This window comes from Oryx dammah, unplaced genomic scaffold (genome assembly GCF_014754425.2).
Source record: "Oryx dammah isolate SB20612 unplaced genomic scaffold, SCBI_Odam_1.1 HiC_scaffold_5, whole genome shotgun sequence".
Lineage (NCBI taxonomy): Eukaryota > Metazoa > Chordata > Mammalia > Artiodactyla > Bovidae > Oryx > Oryx dammah.
The window spans coordinates 96,789,201-96,805,967 of record NW_024070189.1 but is presented as its reverse complement, the minus strand read 5'-3'; the positions used below and the strand labels follow the sequence as shown (position 1 = coordinate 96,805,967).

General features: G+C 52.4%; 1 protein-coding gene across 9 annotated transcripts in view; it reads left to right on the top strand.

Moving 5' to 3' along the window:
* Positions 1–16,767, top strand: part of CACNA1A (calcium voltage-gated channel subunit alpha1 A) — a 250,621-nt gene that overhangs the window by 204,880 nt on the left and 28,974 nt on the right. For 5 of the 9 annotated variants that reach the window (XM_040240886.1, XM_040240885.1, XM_040240882.1 and 2 more), the window contains 3 exons: positions 1,205–1,369; positions 4,629–4,739; positions 9,001–9,084. In XM_040240886.1, coding sequence (XP_040096820.1) covers positions 1,205–1,369; positions 4,629–4,739; positions 9,001–9,084 — 360 coding nt within the window. Of the gene's footprint in view, positions 1–1,204; positions 1,370–4,628; positions 4,740–9,000; positions 9,085–12,084; positions 12,091–16,767 lie in introns of all 9 variants that reach the window. The other 4 variants (XM_040240887.1, XM_040240878.1, XM_040240879.1 and 1 more) reach the window with 1 other exon arrangement.

Genomic DNA, 16,767 nt, shown 5'->3' with positions numbered 1-16,767 from the left:
CATGACTGTTTGCCCTTCTGGAATCATCCAAGCTAGGAAGAGAACCTAGAATGCATTCTTCCTCTGCTCCTTTGCCCCTTAAGACTAAATAATCATTATTCTTCCCTGTCTGCCTCCCTCAAAGAGAAAGAGAAGCTAAACATTTGGTAAGAAGGAGTGGTTAGTCTTCACCATATGGATGGACCTAGAGATTATCATACCAAGCGAAATAAGTCAGAAAGAGAAAGACAAATATGATATCACTTGTGAGTGAAATCTAAACCACAACACAAATGAACCTATCTACAAGACAGAAACAGATTCATAGACATAGAGAGCAGACTTGTCATGTGTGGGGGGTGGGGGAGCGGAAGGAAGGATTGAGAGTCTGGAATTAGCAGAAGCAAACTATATAGAATGGGTAAAAAACAAAGGCCTATTGTATAGCACAGGAAACGATATTCAACACCCTGTAATAAACCTTAGTGGAAAAGAACATGAAAAGAATGTTGGCTGTGGTTTGGTGGCTACATTGTGTCTAACTCTTGTGACCCCAGAGAGTGTTGCTGGCCAGGCTTTTCTGTCCATGGGATTTCTCAGGCAAGGATACTGAAATGTGTTGCCATTTCCTTCTCCAGGGGATCTTCCTGGCTCAGGGATCGAACCAGGGCCTCCTGAATTGCATGCAGATTCTTTACTTACTGAGCCCCCGTGGAAGCCCATGCAAAGAATATATATATGTATAACTGAGTCACTTTGCTGTGCAGCAGAAATCAATACAATGCTGTAAATCAATTATACTTCAATAACAATTTTTTAAGAAAAAAAAAAGAATGGTTAGGCTTTTAACCATTCAGACTCTGGTTGAAATTTGAGTTTCGCCCAGTTGGTAGCTGTGCCACCCTAGGCAAGTGGCTTAACCTCTCTGAGCCTTTATTTTCCTCATCTGCAAAGTGGGGCTACTGATAGTACCCACTGATCATGTTTGTGGAGGGGATTCGATGAGTACCAGCGTAAGTTTGGCCGATGGTAACTTCTCAAGGAGCCGTAGCTGTCGGGAAAAGAAAGCATTCATAATGAGTTTATGGGAAACGAGAGAGGGTCAGAGAGGCAGACATCTGGGCAAATGTGCAGGAGAGCTGTGTTGGGTGAGTTGAGGGCTGCTCGATGTCCAGCCACCTCGCTCCTGCCTCTGGCCCTCACACCACTGGGCTCTCTCCCACAGAGGGCCTGCATCGACTTCGCCATCAGCGCCAAACCCCTGACCCGGCACATGCCACAGAACAAGCAGAGCTTCCAGTACCGCATGTGGCAGTTCGTGGTGTCCCCGCCTTTCGAGTACACCATCATGGCCATGATCGCCCTCAACACCATTGTCCTCATGATGAAGGTGAGCCCTCCTCCCCCCGAGCGGCTTAGCCACGCCCCCTGCTCCCCTGCTCCACACACCCGGCCTCCCCTAGCAAGGTGGAACCCACTGGAAGTTTCCCAGACAGACCACACTCTGTTACCACCAAGCCCTTGTTCCTGCTGTTCCTCTGCCTGTCACACGATTCCCAGCACTCCATCTGGCCAGCCCCTTCCTGCTGCCCCTGCAGAGCCCTTCCTCTGGTAAGCCTTCCGTGGTCTCCCAGGACCATATGAAGTCTTAGCAAGCATCCTGTTTGGTTGTTTTTTTAAATATTTATTTATTTGGCTGTGCCGCATCTTAGTCGCAGCATATGGGATCTTTAGTTGCAGCACAGTATCTCTTAATTTTGCATGTGACATCTAGTTCCCTGACCAGGGATCGAACCTGGCACCCACTACTCTGGGAGCTCAGAATCTTAGCCTCTGGACTGCCAGGGAAGTCCCATCCTATCTGTTACCGCACATGTCACAATATCAGTATTGGGTTGTCTGACAATCTGCCACCTACCTGTGAGCTCCAAGGGGCTGAGACAAGTCCTGATCACTGCTAAATTCCAGGGGTTCAGAGAGGCCCTGACTCCAGGGGAACAAGAGCCCCCTGATAAATGTGTGATGAATGAAATGAGGAGGAAAGGACAGGTAAGGACCTTAGAGCCAAGGAGCCTCTTCAGAGTGAAAAGTCAGGACCTTTGACCCTGTGCTTTGGAGACCAGAGGTCTGAATTTGAGCCCAGCTCTACCATTTAATTCACCACTGAACCTTGAGCTAGTGACCAATGGCATGAGATGCACTGGTCATCTCCAAAGCCCCTGGTTTCCCTGTCAATGAAATGAGAATTATTTAAAAAATAGCACCTTCCATACGCCTGGTGGGGATTAGGGTTGAATGAGAAAATTCCTGCGAAGACATTAGCACGTTTCTAGATTCTTGAAAACACTCTATAAATTTAGCTGTTGATTTTTTTTAACTCGTGTTTTCTATTTTTGACTGTGCTGGGCCTTCATTGCTGCGCACAGGCTTCCTCTAGTGGCAGCAAGTGGAGGCTACTCTTCATTGCGGCGAGGGCTTCTCACTGCGGTGGCTTTTCGTGTCGCGGAGCACAGGCCCTAGGCATATGGGCTTGAGTAGTTGCTGCTTGCAGACTCTAGTGCGTGGGTTCAGTAGTTGTAGCTATTGGGCTTAGTGGCTTCTCGGCATGTGGAATCTTCCCAGACCAGGGATCGAACCCATGTCCCCTGCATTGGCAGGGGGACTCCCATCCATTGCACCACCAGGGAAGTCCTAACTATTGATTTTTTTTTTGAGTAGGCAAAAAAGCAGTGTCTGTGTTCACCTGAAAACTCATCTCTACAAGCAAGTGCCTTTATCTTTCCATTGTTAAGATCATGAACAGTTGTAAACAAACAAAAGAGAGAAGGATAGAATAGCACAGCCCTTCTCAGCTGGCTCCCAGATCATCTGGGCATCTTGTTAAAATGCAGATTCTGTTTCAGAAGGTCCGGGTGGGCCTGGGACTCTGCATTTCTAACCAGTATCCCAGTGACGCTGATGCTGCAGGTCCCTGGACCACATGCTGGTTACCCAGGCTCTTGTAAATGCCCAGTCTCCATCCTCAGGGGTACCCACAGAGAACTCCTGCTGTGTTGGCTGCACCTATTTCTTTTCTCATTGTTTTAATTGAGTTGAAATTCACATAACACAATTACCCATTTTTAAGTGTACAGTGGCATTTATTACATTCATCATGTTTGCAACCACCACCCCAATTTCCAGAACATTTCCATCACTCCAAAAGGAAGCCCATCCCCATTAGCAGTCACTCCCCAGCCCCCTCCCCCCCGTCCCTGGCAACCACTCATCCGCTTTCTGTCTCTATGGGTGTACCTATTCTGGATGTTTCAGCTATTTTTTTTTTACGTATTTTAAATGATAGCACACTATTTCACCCTTAAATTCTTCGGTATGCATTTCTAAAAAATCAGAACATTTTCCCACATGTTCTTATACTTGACAAGATTAGTGTTAACACCAGAAGATCCATATTGAGTTGTCCCCCAAATGTCTTTTACAGTGAGTTGTTGAGCCAAGATCTAAGTGGCTACACATGGTCTCCAATTTTTGGTCTTTTAAATTTCCGTCTTCTGCCCCTCCCCCCCCAACCATTCCATGCCCGCCCCCACTATTAAGTTTCTGAGGAAACCAGATGAATTAAATGAAAACTGTCTCACCTCTGGGTGCATTGGTTTCCTCCATCTTCCGGATTTCCTGTAACCTGGTGAAAGTGAAAAGAAAGTGAAAGTGTTAGTCACTCAGGTGTGTCCAGCTCTTTGCGACCCCACGGACTGTAGCCTGCCAGGCTCCTCAGTCCATGAAATTCTCCACACAAGAATACTGGAGCAGGTTGCCAATTCCTACTCCAGGGGATCCTCCCAACCCAGGGATCAAACCCAGGTCTCCTGCATCGCAGGAAGATTCTTCACCATCTGAGCCACCACGGAAGCCTTTACATGCAACCTGGTAGTTAGATGTAAAGGCTATGGATTCCACGTGAAAGTGAAAGTCGCTCGGTCGTGTCTGACTCTTGCGACCCCATGGACTGTAGCCCTCCAGGCTCTTCTGTCCATGGAATTCTCCAGGCAAGAATACTGGAGTGGGTTGCCATGCCCTTCTCCAGGGGATCTTGCCCACCCCGGGATCGAACTCCAGTTTCCAGCATCACAGGCAGATTCTTTACCATCTGAGACACCATATGCCACAGGGCAGCTAAGCCCTCAAGCCACAGCCATTGAGCCCACGTGCCCTAGAGTCCATGTTTGGCAACAAGAGAAGCCACCACAATGAGAAACCCACTCACCACAACTAGAGAAAGTCCAAGCAGCAGCCAAGACCCAGCGTAGCCATAAATAAGTAAATAAAAGTTTTGGAAATTACAAAGAGGATGCTGGAGACATCCTCCTGCATCATAAGGAACCCCATCCGGCCAGGCTGTCCTGGGATCTTGGCTGTTAAGACAGGGCTCAAGAAAGGAATTTTTGCTTTGATGTGAAAAGATGAACCGAGCCAGTGAAGAGCTGGGCTGCAGCTCAGGCTGGCTCCACAGGACATCAAGAGGGAAGCCAAGTGTCCCAGCCCTGCCTGCCCCAAGGAAAAGACAGCCATGAAGCCACCCCTGCACCCCTACATGTGTTCCCCAATACCATGCCCATTGACCCCACCTCTCTTCCTCCTTTCTCATCTAGTTCTACGGGGCCTCTGTTGCTTATGAAAATGCCCTGAGAGTATTCAACATCGTCTTCACCTCCCTCTTCTCGCTGGAATGTCTGCTCAAAGTCATGGCTTTTGGGATTCTGGTAAGTCCGGCCATGGGGCTAGAGCTGTGGGTTAAGGGAAAGCCCAGAGGAGCACTGGGTGCCGGTGGTGGTCTCCCCACCTGGCCCCTCTGCCCCCAACCCCAGTGGTGACTTGAGCATCCCTGCAGTGCACACAGATCCCAGATACTTAGGTGTTCTCATACTTACCAAGTAACACCAAACTCTGTGCAGATTATTAAATGATGTGATGAGAGAAGGTCATTAGTATTTTGGAGATAAGGAAACGGAGATCCAGACAAGCCGAGTCCATAGCATTCAAACTGTTCTAGCCACAGTCTGCAGTAAGAAATACACTTTGCAATGGAGCCATGCATGCATGCATCCTAAATCACTTCAGTCATGCCCGACTCTCTGCGACCCCTGGACAGTAGCCTGCCAGGCTCTTCTGTCGGTGGCATTCTCCAGGCCAGATACTGGAGTGGGTAGCCATGCCCTCCTTCAGGGGATCTCCCCGACCCAGGGATGGAACCCGCCTCTCTAATGTCTCCTGCGTTAGCGGGTGGGTTCTTTACCACTAGCGCCACCTGGGAAGCCCGCACAGAAGTGCAGCCAACCGAAATGAAATTGTGTCAGAATCCATATCTCCCGTTAGAATATGCCCTGTACTCTGAGGTTGTCTATTGTCTCGATTCCATGTTCGCACCCCACCCCCTTTTTTTTATTTGCCGGTCCCACAGCATATGGGATCTGAGTTCCCCAACCGGGGATGGAACCTCCACCCCGTGCAGTGGAAGCACAGAGTCTTAACCACTGTCCTGCCAGGAAAGTACTGCCCCCTCCTTTTTATAATGTAATTCATGACCCACTAACAGTGCAAGTGGCCTTAACCTGAGGTCTGTTGACTCCCAAAAGGATCTGTGGATAGGGGACAGATTTCTGTGCAGGGACCCATGAAATGAGATGTGAAAAAATTACACTTGTATTTTTCACCAGCCGCTAATTGGACTTTAGAGTTTCCTTCTGTCTTAAAAGTAGACAGCAGACCCCCCCAGGGTTACCAATATGATCTGTGCCACTGATACAAATCATGTGTTCTCATACTGCATCCAAGAGGTTGCAGGTAAGTCAGCCCTCCATATCTGTAGGTTCTGCATCCGAGGACTCAACCCATTTGATTTGCAGTTGGTTGAATCCACAGATGTGAGACCTGAGGATATGGAGGCATACCTGTCAAGCACTTGAGAATATGCTTAGCCCACCTCCCTAAGAAGAATGACCTGCAGCTTATAGTGTTAGCAGACGGAGGCTGGGTTCTCACCTCAGCTTCCTGAGGTGGTAAAAAGTGTCAGCTTTCGCACAAGACAGACCTCGAGTCTGATTGTATTCAGCCTGTGTCACCTCCCCTCTCTCCTCCATCACAAGAAAAGCCCATCCTCTGTGTCTCCCTCAGAAGAGCTCTTGCAAACCTTGAACGCAAATAATGCTAGTCTGGAGACTGAGGGAGAAGCCTGGCATGTTTTGAGTGCTAAGTTGCTTCAGTCATGTCCAACTCTTTTGCAGCCCTATGGACTGTAGCCTGCCAGGCTCCTCTGTCCATGGGATTCTCCAGGCAAGAATACTGGAGTAGACTCCATGCCCTCCTCCAGGGGATCTTCCTGACCCCAGGATCGAACCTGTATCTCCTGCATTGGCCGGTGGTTCTTTATCACTGAGCCACCTGGGACGTCCTGGAGCACCCATACTTGAACACTCAGCCCCTTTCTAGAAGTGTGACCAAAAGCAAAGCATTCGGCCTCTTTGCGCCTGTGTCTACATCTACAAAATGAGAGACCCACACACCCAGCCAGAGCTGAGGGGATCATGAGCTTGGACCCAACTGCCCAATGCAGCTGTGTCTTGTGATTTTTTTTTCCCAGTCAGTGTTCTGGTGGTGAAGTGATGCAATCTGCCAGGGCCTGGAACCCCATCTCGTCCGCCCCTGATAATCCTGCACAGTTCTGCACTGAGCCTCCCCCTTCAGTCTTAGGTGAAGCCCCAAGTTCCCCATGTGGAATTTAAATGATAGAAGGGAACCTTCTAGTCCAGGGGGCTTGAAGCATGTGGCCAGCCACCTAGAAAGTTGTATTTGTGGCCCCGCATAAGTAGAGCCTGAGACAAGAAATGAATGCAAGGGATTTATCTGGAAGGTTACCCCAGGAAGCCTCACAGGGGAGAGAGGGACTGAGATAGACAAGGGAAGGCAGCCGGCACAGGGTGTCTTGTTGAGCAGCTTAGCAATGCTGGCAACTGGAGTGCAGTTCCATGGAGGACCTCTGAGAGGCAGCAGAGATCACATACTCTGGTCATCTCACCTATGGTGAGGAAGCTAGGGTATTTATCCCCCAGGGCTCATAAGCCATAATGAAGAGCTGCTCCCAGAGAAGCTGTTAATTACCCCAACAAGTATGCTGCTACAGAACACCCCTGGGCAGAATGACAAGGTTGCACAGTCAAATATGAGGACATCTTCGTAGGACCCTAGCAGCAGCTATATAAATACCCAAAAGTGCCAGTGGAACCTGAGTTCCTCTCAATCCTAAAACAGCATCCATCTATTGGGAACCTTTCTCACGCATTCTCAGTCCTAAAACAACATCCATCTATTGGGAACGTGCATGTACGCATTCTCAGTCATGTCTGACTCTGCAACCCCATGGACTAGCCCGCCAGACTCCTCTGTCCATGGGATTTTCCAGGCAAGAAAACTGGCATGGGTTGCCATTTCCTCCTCCGGGAGACCTTCCCAACCCAGAGATCGAACCAGCATCTCCTGAGTCTCCTGCATTGGCAGGCAGATTTTTTTACCACTGAACCACCTGGGAGGCCCTACTGTATACCAGACCCCACACTCAGTGACTCACATGCATTATCAGATTGTTATTATACCCTTATTTTCCATAAAAGGGCCTGAGGCCAAAGCAGTCCAACTCCGAGGACATTTGATTCATACATGCTAGAATACTTTGACCCTGAGAAGCACGGCTCCAAAGCCCGGGTCCATCTCTGTGAGGCAGAGGGGCTGCTACTGTGTGAAATGCTTAGGGGAGAAGCTGACTGCTTAGAATGGGGTCCAAGCTCTGTCCCACCCTCTGCTTTTGTGAGAATGCTGGGAAAGCCTATGTTTAGCGTGGGTCCCACTGAACCTTGAGAGAAGAGCTATTTGAACCACACCCTTAGATCCAGGCAGAGGTGCTTACTCATTGTGGGCTCAAACTGTGTGAAATATTTCAGTGTTTTAACAACAGCATACTATACCTGTGTGTCCCAGTTGCACCAAACTCCAGCCCAAGGATGGTATCAGTCATGATAGATCAAATTAAGCTGCAGTAACAAACAACCCCCACATTTCAGTTGCTCCAGTCAACAAAGGGTTTGTGGACACCCAGCAGGAGTGGGGAGGGGATGCTGTTTGCCTTCAGTCACTCAGAGATCCAGGCTCATGGAGCAGCTGCCACCTGGAACACTGCTGGTCACCAGGCCCAGGGTGAAGAGAGTTCTGGCGAGTACTGTGCTTGCCTAGAGGGGACTCCTGTTGCCTCTTGTTCACAACCCATTGGCTATAACTGGACTCACAGCCTTGTGTGTAACTAGATACACAAGGTGCCCAGGAAATGGAGGCACAGGGAAGTTAAGTCATTGACCCGCAGCCACACAGCCAGATGACAGTATAGCCGGGAGGTGAACCCAGAGGCCATTGTCTTAACGAGTTTGCTATAAGCACAGTCCTGATTCTGTGCAGTCTTGTCCATAGACCCTGGACTTACCCAGATTTGGGTTCATATCCTGTCTCTTCACCTCTCTGATGCCTGAGGTGAGCAACTTTGCTCTCTGAGCCTCAGTTGCCTTGTGTAAAATGGGTGATAAACCTTCCCTCTGACAGTCTTTGCAAGGATCCCAGTGACGTCAGTTACGATGCATCCGCGGTCTCAGGAGACCCTTGGAACTGTTGGAGAATCAGGGCGCAGCCCAGAAGGGCAGCCCTGTTCCCCCCCGACCAGTGAGGCTGAAACAACACCTGGAGGGGACCCCTCTGGGATCAAGCAAGCCATGGGGAGGCAGAGGGGGTCTCAGGGAGGGAGAGGACACTCAGAGTACATGATATCTGAGCAGCAAGATACATTTTGCTATTTGATTGACTGTAACTGTTCCGGGCACTCAGACTGGTCTGCAGCTGTGCCTCTAATGGGCCCCCTGGGCTGGACATGGGGGCCAGCCCTGGAGCCCTGCGTTGGCATCTCTATCTTGTGGGTCCCCATTCTAGAATTATTTTCGCGATGCCTGGAACATCTTCGACTTTGTGACTGTTCTGGGCAGCATCACCGACATCCTCGTGACCGAGTTTGGGGTAAGTGTCCCGCCAGCTTCTCTCCGGGCAGTTCCTGGCTGGGCTGGGAGAGGTGAGGAGGAGGTCACAGAGGAGCAGAGGGTCCCAACAGCCACTCAAGCCAGCACTTGACCTTGACCAAAGAGGGATAAGCAGGGGGCCCCCAGAATCAAGGCAGCCCCTCAGGGGGGCTATGTGGGGAGATGGGGGTGTCCAAAGCCCCCAGCACCGCAGTGTGGATTCCCTGCATCTTGGCTGCTGATGGATGAATAGATACTGTGGATAAGCTCATTGAGAAAATGGAGACACTTAAAGGACCTCAAGGCTGAGCCCTGCCCTCCAAACAGCACACAGTGTTGGGGGTCCAAAGGGAACCAGCTTCAAGTCTGTCCTGCTTGAACTAACCATCTTCTGGCTTATGGGCAGGAGGGAGCCACGGCCCTCAGGTTAATGGGGGGACACCTTTCCCAGGACTTTAGGAGGGTCCCCAGGATGTGTGTCTTCCCGTATCCTCAGGCCTGGCAAGTTCCCAGTGTGGAGGTCTCTGGATGTCAGTGTGGTGGGCTGTAAGCCACATCGTCTTTCCCCCTTGTCTGGAAGATTCAGGGTCCCAGAGCTCCTGTCTCAGACCCCTTCCTTGGCTGTTTGCCAGTGAGCCCAGGCTTGAGGGCCCTTGGGAGGCTGGGGGGAGGGTAGGAGATCCTCGCAGAGGAAGCAAAAGGGCAAAGAATGTCAGAGCCAAGGGCCACAGGTGGTATCAACCTTGTCATATTAACAACAAAAATAAATAATAAGTGATAAGAATCATGCAGTCACTGCATGCCAGGCACTGTGCCAAGCGTTTTATGTGGATTAACTCATGGTTCAGTTTGGGGGGTTGAACATATGAAAGAATCCCTTTAGTGGGTTCAACTGAAGGGATCTGAAAGCAGAGACCACTCACCGAGCAGAAGGGAAGGAGCCCAGTCACCATGGGGTGCTGTTGCCTGCCCAGGTACTGAAGTCAGAGAGGGGCTACTTGGTGGAAACCGTGGACACAGAGGGATGGAGCACCCGCCAAAGGCAGGCCAAAGCAGGCACAGATCATCAGCAGAAATACCCTCCCCTTCTCTCCTCCCACCCTCTATCTCCTGCCAGCCACTTCCACTGGCCAAACCCAGCCAGAAAGGAGCCAGGAGGCCGGAAAGCCAGGGCGACGCTCAGAACAGGCAGAGAACAGAGAGTAGACCTGGGTGGGGTGAGGCCCAAGGAAGAGGGTGTTGCCCCATTTCACAAATGGGGAAGCAGATGCTCAATCTTCAGGAAAATGAGGGACACAGCAGCCAGGCCTGGTGACTCCTGAGGGCACACTGGTGTTCCCTGGGGTGTCCCTAACTGAGCCCCTGGCAGAAAGGGATCATTTGGGCCCCTTTTCTGCCCTGTGAGCCTCGTAGAACTGGGAAGCTCCACCAAAGAGGGACCATTCTCTGACGCATCCGCCAACACCCCCACCCAAGTGGTATTCTGGCCATAGTTCTTTGCCTTCAGCTCCAGTGAACCCAAAGTTCCCCCTTCCCTCATCTCAGCCCTGACACCTTCCTCTAGAGAGGCCATACCCAGCTGGGGGCTATCCCCATTGGGGTACCTCCATCTGGCCACTGTCCTCTCCCTGGCAGAGAGCCAAAGCTTAGACCTCATTGTCTGTCTTAGGTTTTTAAGAGGTCTGGGCTCCTCCTGACAATCAAAATTATCTTGCCACCCACCCAAAGACAACACAGCCTTGAACCAAAATCTCTCTGGATCAAGAGCTTAGAAGAGGTGACCCACCACCCCAGTAGGGCAGGTAGAGGAAGTGGATTGAAGCTCTAGTTACCAGTAAGAGATCTGTAGGATTGGACCCCAGTGGCTTGTTCTCCCGACTACAAGATGTGGGAAGGAAGGATGCGGCATGGGATCCAATTCAGGGATGTCAAGACTATCGTAGTAGTCAAACAGCCCTCCCTACAAGCTGTTTGACCTTGGGTAACTTATATCGCCTCTTCTCGTCCTGAATTTGGGACTGACCTCCAGAACCAACCTCATCAGACCCTTGCAAGCCTCGCATTCACCCATGCACTCATAGAAGTGCACATTAGGCACCTGCTGCATGCCAGGCACTGGCAGAGGGGCCGAGGACAGAGCCAAACAGACAAGAATGCCTGCCCCCAGTGGGCTGACGCTCTAGAACGGGAGAGGGCAACTTTGAACAAATCAGACTGCTTGACGTAAAGTGCTTGGCACAGAACCAGCCAGGAATTAGTTCATGAATGGTGGTTATTATTGTTGTTCTTGCTGTTATTACTGTGAAGGAACTTGGGGTTGAGGTCTGTTAGGCAGCATCCCAGCCCTGAATTCTAATCACTTGGTGGGAAAGATAGAGGGTGGGCATTTGGACCCTTTTACTTTAAGGAGGATAAACTCCCAACCCCGAGGCAGGGTGGGGATGGGGTGGGGGTGGGGGGGTGGTCACCCTACTGAGCAAAGAGCCCTCAGCAGCCCCTTTCTGCCTCCCAGGTAAGCCCACTAGGTCTGAAGGCAGAGTTCAGCCAGGCTGAGGCAGGGGGAGCCAGACCATTGGGAGGGCAAGTCCCCAGGGTTTTGGGGGAGGGGGAGAGGGTGTGAGGCCCATTGGGCCTCAGCTGCGCCCCCAAGTGGCTGGGGTGAGGTGGGTTTGCCCTGCGTGCGATGGATAATGACTGTGTTTCTTGTCTTGTCTCTTTTCATGCCTGCTCTTTAAACTGTATATTGGCACAACGCCGTCTGAAAAACTCATCCAATCAAAATGCACTATGAAATTCATTTGTTCATCCATGACGTGGTCTGTGTGTTCATACACCAATGACTATCTCCCAACCCACCACCACCACCCCCACTCCCCGCCCGGGAACCGAAACCCATTGGTTTTTTGGCACTGGTTACAAATCAACCTAAAAAACGCTGAACACGCCTCCCCAACTGCCCCCGCCCGCCCGCTCCCCCTCCATCTTCAACATCTGCATCTAGAATCCGGTTGGTCTTACTTCTTTCTGAAGTCTAAATGCCTTACATTAACTGTGAACGCATCTTCTGGCATCAGCATTGCATGTCACGCCCTGGGCTTTTTAAACTTGGATTGCCTGATGCACCCTCCTATCCCCTCTGGGTCTGTCTGTCATTCTCCCCAAACCCTCCTGACTCCCTTCCTCCCCTCATCCCCACAGTCTCCCTTCCTCTGGTTTTTACTGGGTTTCCGAGTTGAGGTTTTCTGCTGGGGTTGGTTTGTGTCTTCTGCAAAGAAAAGGATGGGTTTGCCCCCAGGCAGTGCCTCCCCTAGGACAGGCTGGCGGGCTGGGTCTCCCAGCCCATTCCTTACACACAGCCCTGTACTCAGAGCCCTCAGCCACTCTCTCAGCACTGCTGTCCCAGTTCAGCTCCATGGAGCCCCGGGGCCCCAGGAAATCTCCACCAGTCCCTCACCCCATTCCAAGCCCATGAGCCCTTCGGGCTTGAGGACCAGTGATGTGCATTTCCAAGTCTGACGGAGGAGATCTGAGGGACCTGCAGTGTGTGGCAAAGAGGCTCAGGTGAGACGGACACAAAAAAAGCCAGTACTCAGGTCTGGCTGCTTCCAGATGGGCCAGCCAGCTGACGACCTCTCCTGGAGCCCTGAGATGCAGGGGCTCCGTCCCCCTTCCCCCACCCAGACACAGTCCCTGCACACACATGCTGTCTGCTCCTTCCTGTTCAGCCTCTGACTGTCCTCCTCTCTTTCTCTCTGTCTCCCTTTGGCGCTGTCTCTGTCTCTCTCTCTCTCTTTCCCTTTCTCTTTTTTGCTCTTGCAGTCTTCCTATCTTGATCCTCCCCCACCCAACACACACACACACACACACACACACACACACACACACTGTCCCTCCCTTCTGTTATATCCATCCACCCTGCACACACCCGCACCCCCACCCCGGATGCACCGTCTCCATCTCTCCCTCACCTCACTTATTCGGCACCCTACATAACTGCACACTCCTCCCTCTGTTAAATCCCACCTGGGGACTTGCCTGGTGGTCCAGTGGCTAAGATTCCGTGCCCCCAGTGCAGGGGGCCTGGGTTCAGTCCCTAGTCAGGGAACTAAGATCCCACATGCCACAGTTGAAAGATCCCACAGGCTGCAGCTAAGACCTGGTGCAGCCAAACAAATAAATGAAAATACGTATTTTTAAAAGAGAGAAGAAATCCCACCTGCCTCTGCCCCTCCCCCACCCTCCCCTGAGCCCCTTTGAAGGATGCCCCTCAATGGCATCTTTGCACCAGGATCTCTTCTCCCCTGCTAGTTAGCCATACATAAGCACTCACCCACTAGACACTTAATGAACCCCAAGTCAGTGCCCCAGATGGGGGGTGGGATAGAGGCAGACACCATCACTGCCCCCTCCCCCACTGCATCGCCTACAGTCGGGTGGTGGGGGAGGAGGGTAGGCACTGGTCAAATAAGCCCTGAAACACACTTGGAATTTAACTGTGTTGCACACTGAAGTATAAGTAGTGTTAACAAGGTGGAGACGTGGAGAAAAGGGCATTGGAGGCCCAGGATAGCACATGCAAAGGTCCTGGGGCAGATCAGAGCATGCAGGGGACAGGGTCTTCAAGTGAAAGGCTGTGGCTGGAGCAAAGAGTGGAGGAAGGCTGACCTAGAAAAAGTGAAGAGGTCAGAAGGGGACAGGACTCTGGGCCTTGTTGTGGGGGTCTGGGAGGATCTGGAGCAGAGGAGGTATGATAGGAAGTGTGGTTACACCGGACGCTGCAGCTGCAGAGCAGGGAGTAGGAAGGCAGGGGGCTGGGCTGGAAGTGAGCACCAGGAATCCCAGTGAGAGATGACATCGAAAGAGGGAGGGAACGGTGGGAGGACTGGCCATCTGAGCAGGCGCCTCTCCAGGACCTGGAGATGGGTTGGGTCTGGGCTGGGGGTAGACAGAGACACCTGGAGGGTTTGAGTCTGGCTTGAACCATGAGACAGAAGTTAGGGAATGCCAGGAAAGGGTCAGGTAATGGGAAGAGCACGAGTGTGGGCACAGTAGGCTTGACGGGCACCCGGGAAGAAGTCAGGTAGGCAGGTGGTTATGGGATCTGGAGTCCAGAGGCAAGATCTGGGCTGGAGATGGGGTCTTCAAGTGGCAGGATTTCTCTGGAGCCCTGAGGTCAGTGGTTCCGACGTCCTCCTAAGCACTCACATCCCCTGCACACAGCAAGCCTTCTAGGGCCCGCATCCCTCCCCTTCAGCCTAGAACCAGGAAGCACTAGGCAGGGTTGGAGGAAAGGACTGTTCCTTCGCGGCTGTGGACAGAAAGATGGAACTAGGAAGAAGGAAGTCAGAAGTTCTGCAGATACTTGAAGGACTCTATGCAGACCCAGGGGGAGATGGAAGGATGGATGAGGGCAGACTAGAAACTTCCCCTGCCCTGTCACCCAGACCTCTTTCACCTCTAGCCCCTACCCTCCCCACCCCACCACCCCGGCCCCATGTATCTCCTCTCTCCCTGGCTCAGAGAAGGGCAGCATGCTCTCTGCACGCATCCCCCGCAAAGCCCCCTTGCTTCTCCTGCATGGTGGCAGCTCCCACCCCCTGCTCTGCCCCCAGCTCCCAGAGGCTGCTTCCAGGGCCTGTCTGCCTTTGCATGAATCCACATGTTATGCCCCGCCCCATGAAGGGATGGCTCATACTCTGGGGGGGTGGGGGGGGTGGGAGGGGACTGGGGACACCTGGGCCATTGGCCCTGGTCCCAAATGGGTGGCCAAGCAGGGCTGGGAGTCAGGTCCACAGGGCACAGAGGGTGACAGTCAAGCTGGGTTGGGAGGGTTTATTTGAGGCACTCAAGACATTCTCATTGTGGTTGGGCCCAGTGTGGTCAGGGTAGGAGCCCCACACCTCTCCTCCATCCTAAATGTCTACCTAAGGGTCAACTGATATGTTCCACAGAGCATCCCAGACTTTTCTGGCAAACCCAGAGGCCTCTTGCCATCTTCAGAAATTCCTTGAACCACCCCTCCCATTCCTGCCTCTCATCTCCCAGGCCAGAGTTAGCTAGATCCAGTGTCTGGGAAACCCCCAAGAAGCACTAGATAGATTGCCCATACAATTCACTGTCCGAACTTTTGAGGCCAAAAGGGTCGCTGTGACTGTGGGGGCAACCTGAATGACCGCCCCTGTGCCAGCTGTGGGGTGAGGGCTAGGCCAGTTTTAACACTGCTACATGGCCTTATCTAGAGCTTCTCCAAGTCCCCTGGTGGGCCCTCTGCTTCCAACCCACTGATCAGTAGTTGTTTCTGGCCCTGCCTGAAATGCCTCATACCACAAATGCCTCTGGTCCCCAAGCAGATACCAGAAGCCAGGAAACCAGTTCCATTTCTAGGATGCAGGAACCTTGGCGAACTGGAGGACACGTGGCCTGCTTCAAGGCAGGCGGCCACATCTGAGCCTCAAGTAATTGCTACCAGCAGATGCAGCCTCAGGGTGGCCCAAAAGGCAGATTTGAGGGTGAAAATCTGACTTTAATGGGCAACTATTTTTAATTTCTAAAAGAAAACTCCTTGGGCCCAACAATAAGTTTCCTTGGCCAGATTTGGTCCATGTGTGACTTCCATTCTCTGGTACCCCAAGAGCGCCCCCCTGAAGCCCCAGCAGGCAAGCCCCTGGTCACGTGGGAACCAGCAGCCCTGTCTCCCCGCCGCCCACCACCCCCACCCCACACGGGGTTCTGGCTCAGGAGGGAGGAACTAGAGGCAGTGACCAGACAGGGGGCCTTTGAGCAGAGGCAGGGTCCACCCAGGGAGGTCCTGGGGGCAGGGACAGCCTCACCTGCCGGCCCCCAGCACCGGCCCCTCGGTGGACTTGGGCTGACGGCGAGCTCACCCACCCACGGGCGCTGCGTACTTCCTGCTTCCCGCAGGCCTGGTCCCGTGCTACTCCGCCCAGTCCCAGAAGCTGAGAAGCCATCCCTGAGAGGGGGGAAAGGGCCCCAAATGCATCTTCTCCGACTCAGCGGGCAGCGAGGACTCGCCCTGCAGCCGAACAGCCCCAGCTCCCTCCCGTCCTCCCCATTCCCGCTCGCCAAGGGGGTAAGAAAAGATGCTCTTCCGCTTCTCCGATTGGCTCAAGCAGCTGCTCCTCTTGGCCGTGGGGTGAGGTCAGGGCGGGCAGGAGCGGGTGGGCAGCTCGGCAGGGCAGGGTGCCCGGTGAGTCCCACGACAGATGCATTTCTGGCCCGGAGCATAACATGCCCTCGGAACCCGCACATGTCCACCAGGCCTGAGCGTGCTGGCTGCCCCCACCCCGCCCTGGTGTTTGTGCATCGTACACGTGTGATGGATTCGGCAACTTGACCCGCTTGTGTCCTATCGTCTCAGTGCATTTGGTTGTTGGGAGAAACAAAAACCATCTCGATTTTTTTCCTGATTGGATGATTCGGATATATTTTCTTTCTTTGTTCTTTTGTTATTTCTTCCCCGCCCCACCCACCCCCATTCCTTTCTCTGCCTTCCTTTTTCTTTCCTTTCCCCTTTGCGGGTGGGGCTGGCAGGGAGGGTTTACGCTTTTGAGTTGATGCCTTTTCCTCCCTCTTACCCTTTCTCCTCCCCATCCCCTACTTCATTTTTTTGAGTTTTTTCCTCCGCACCATTGCATTAATAGTGCTTTCCTTCCTCTCCCTCCTT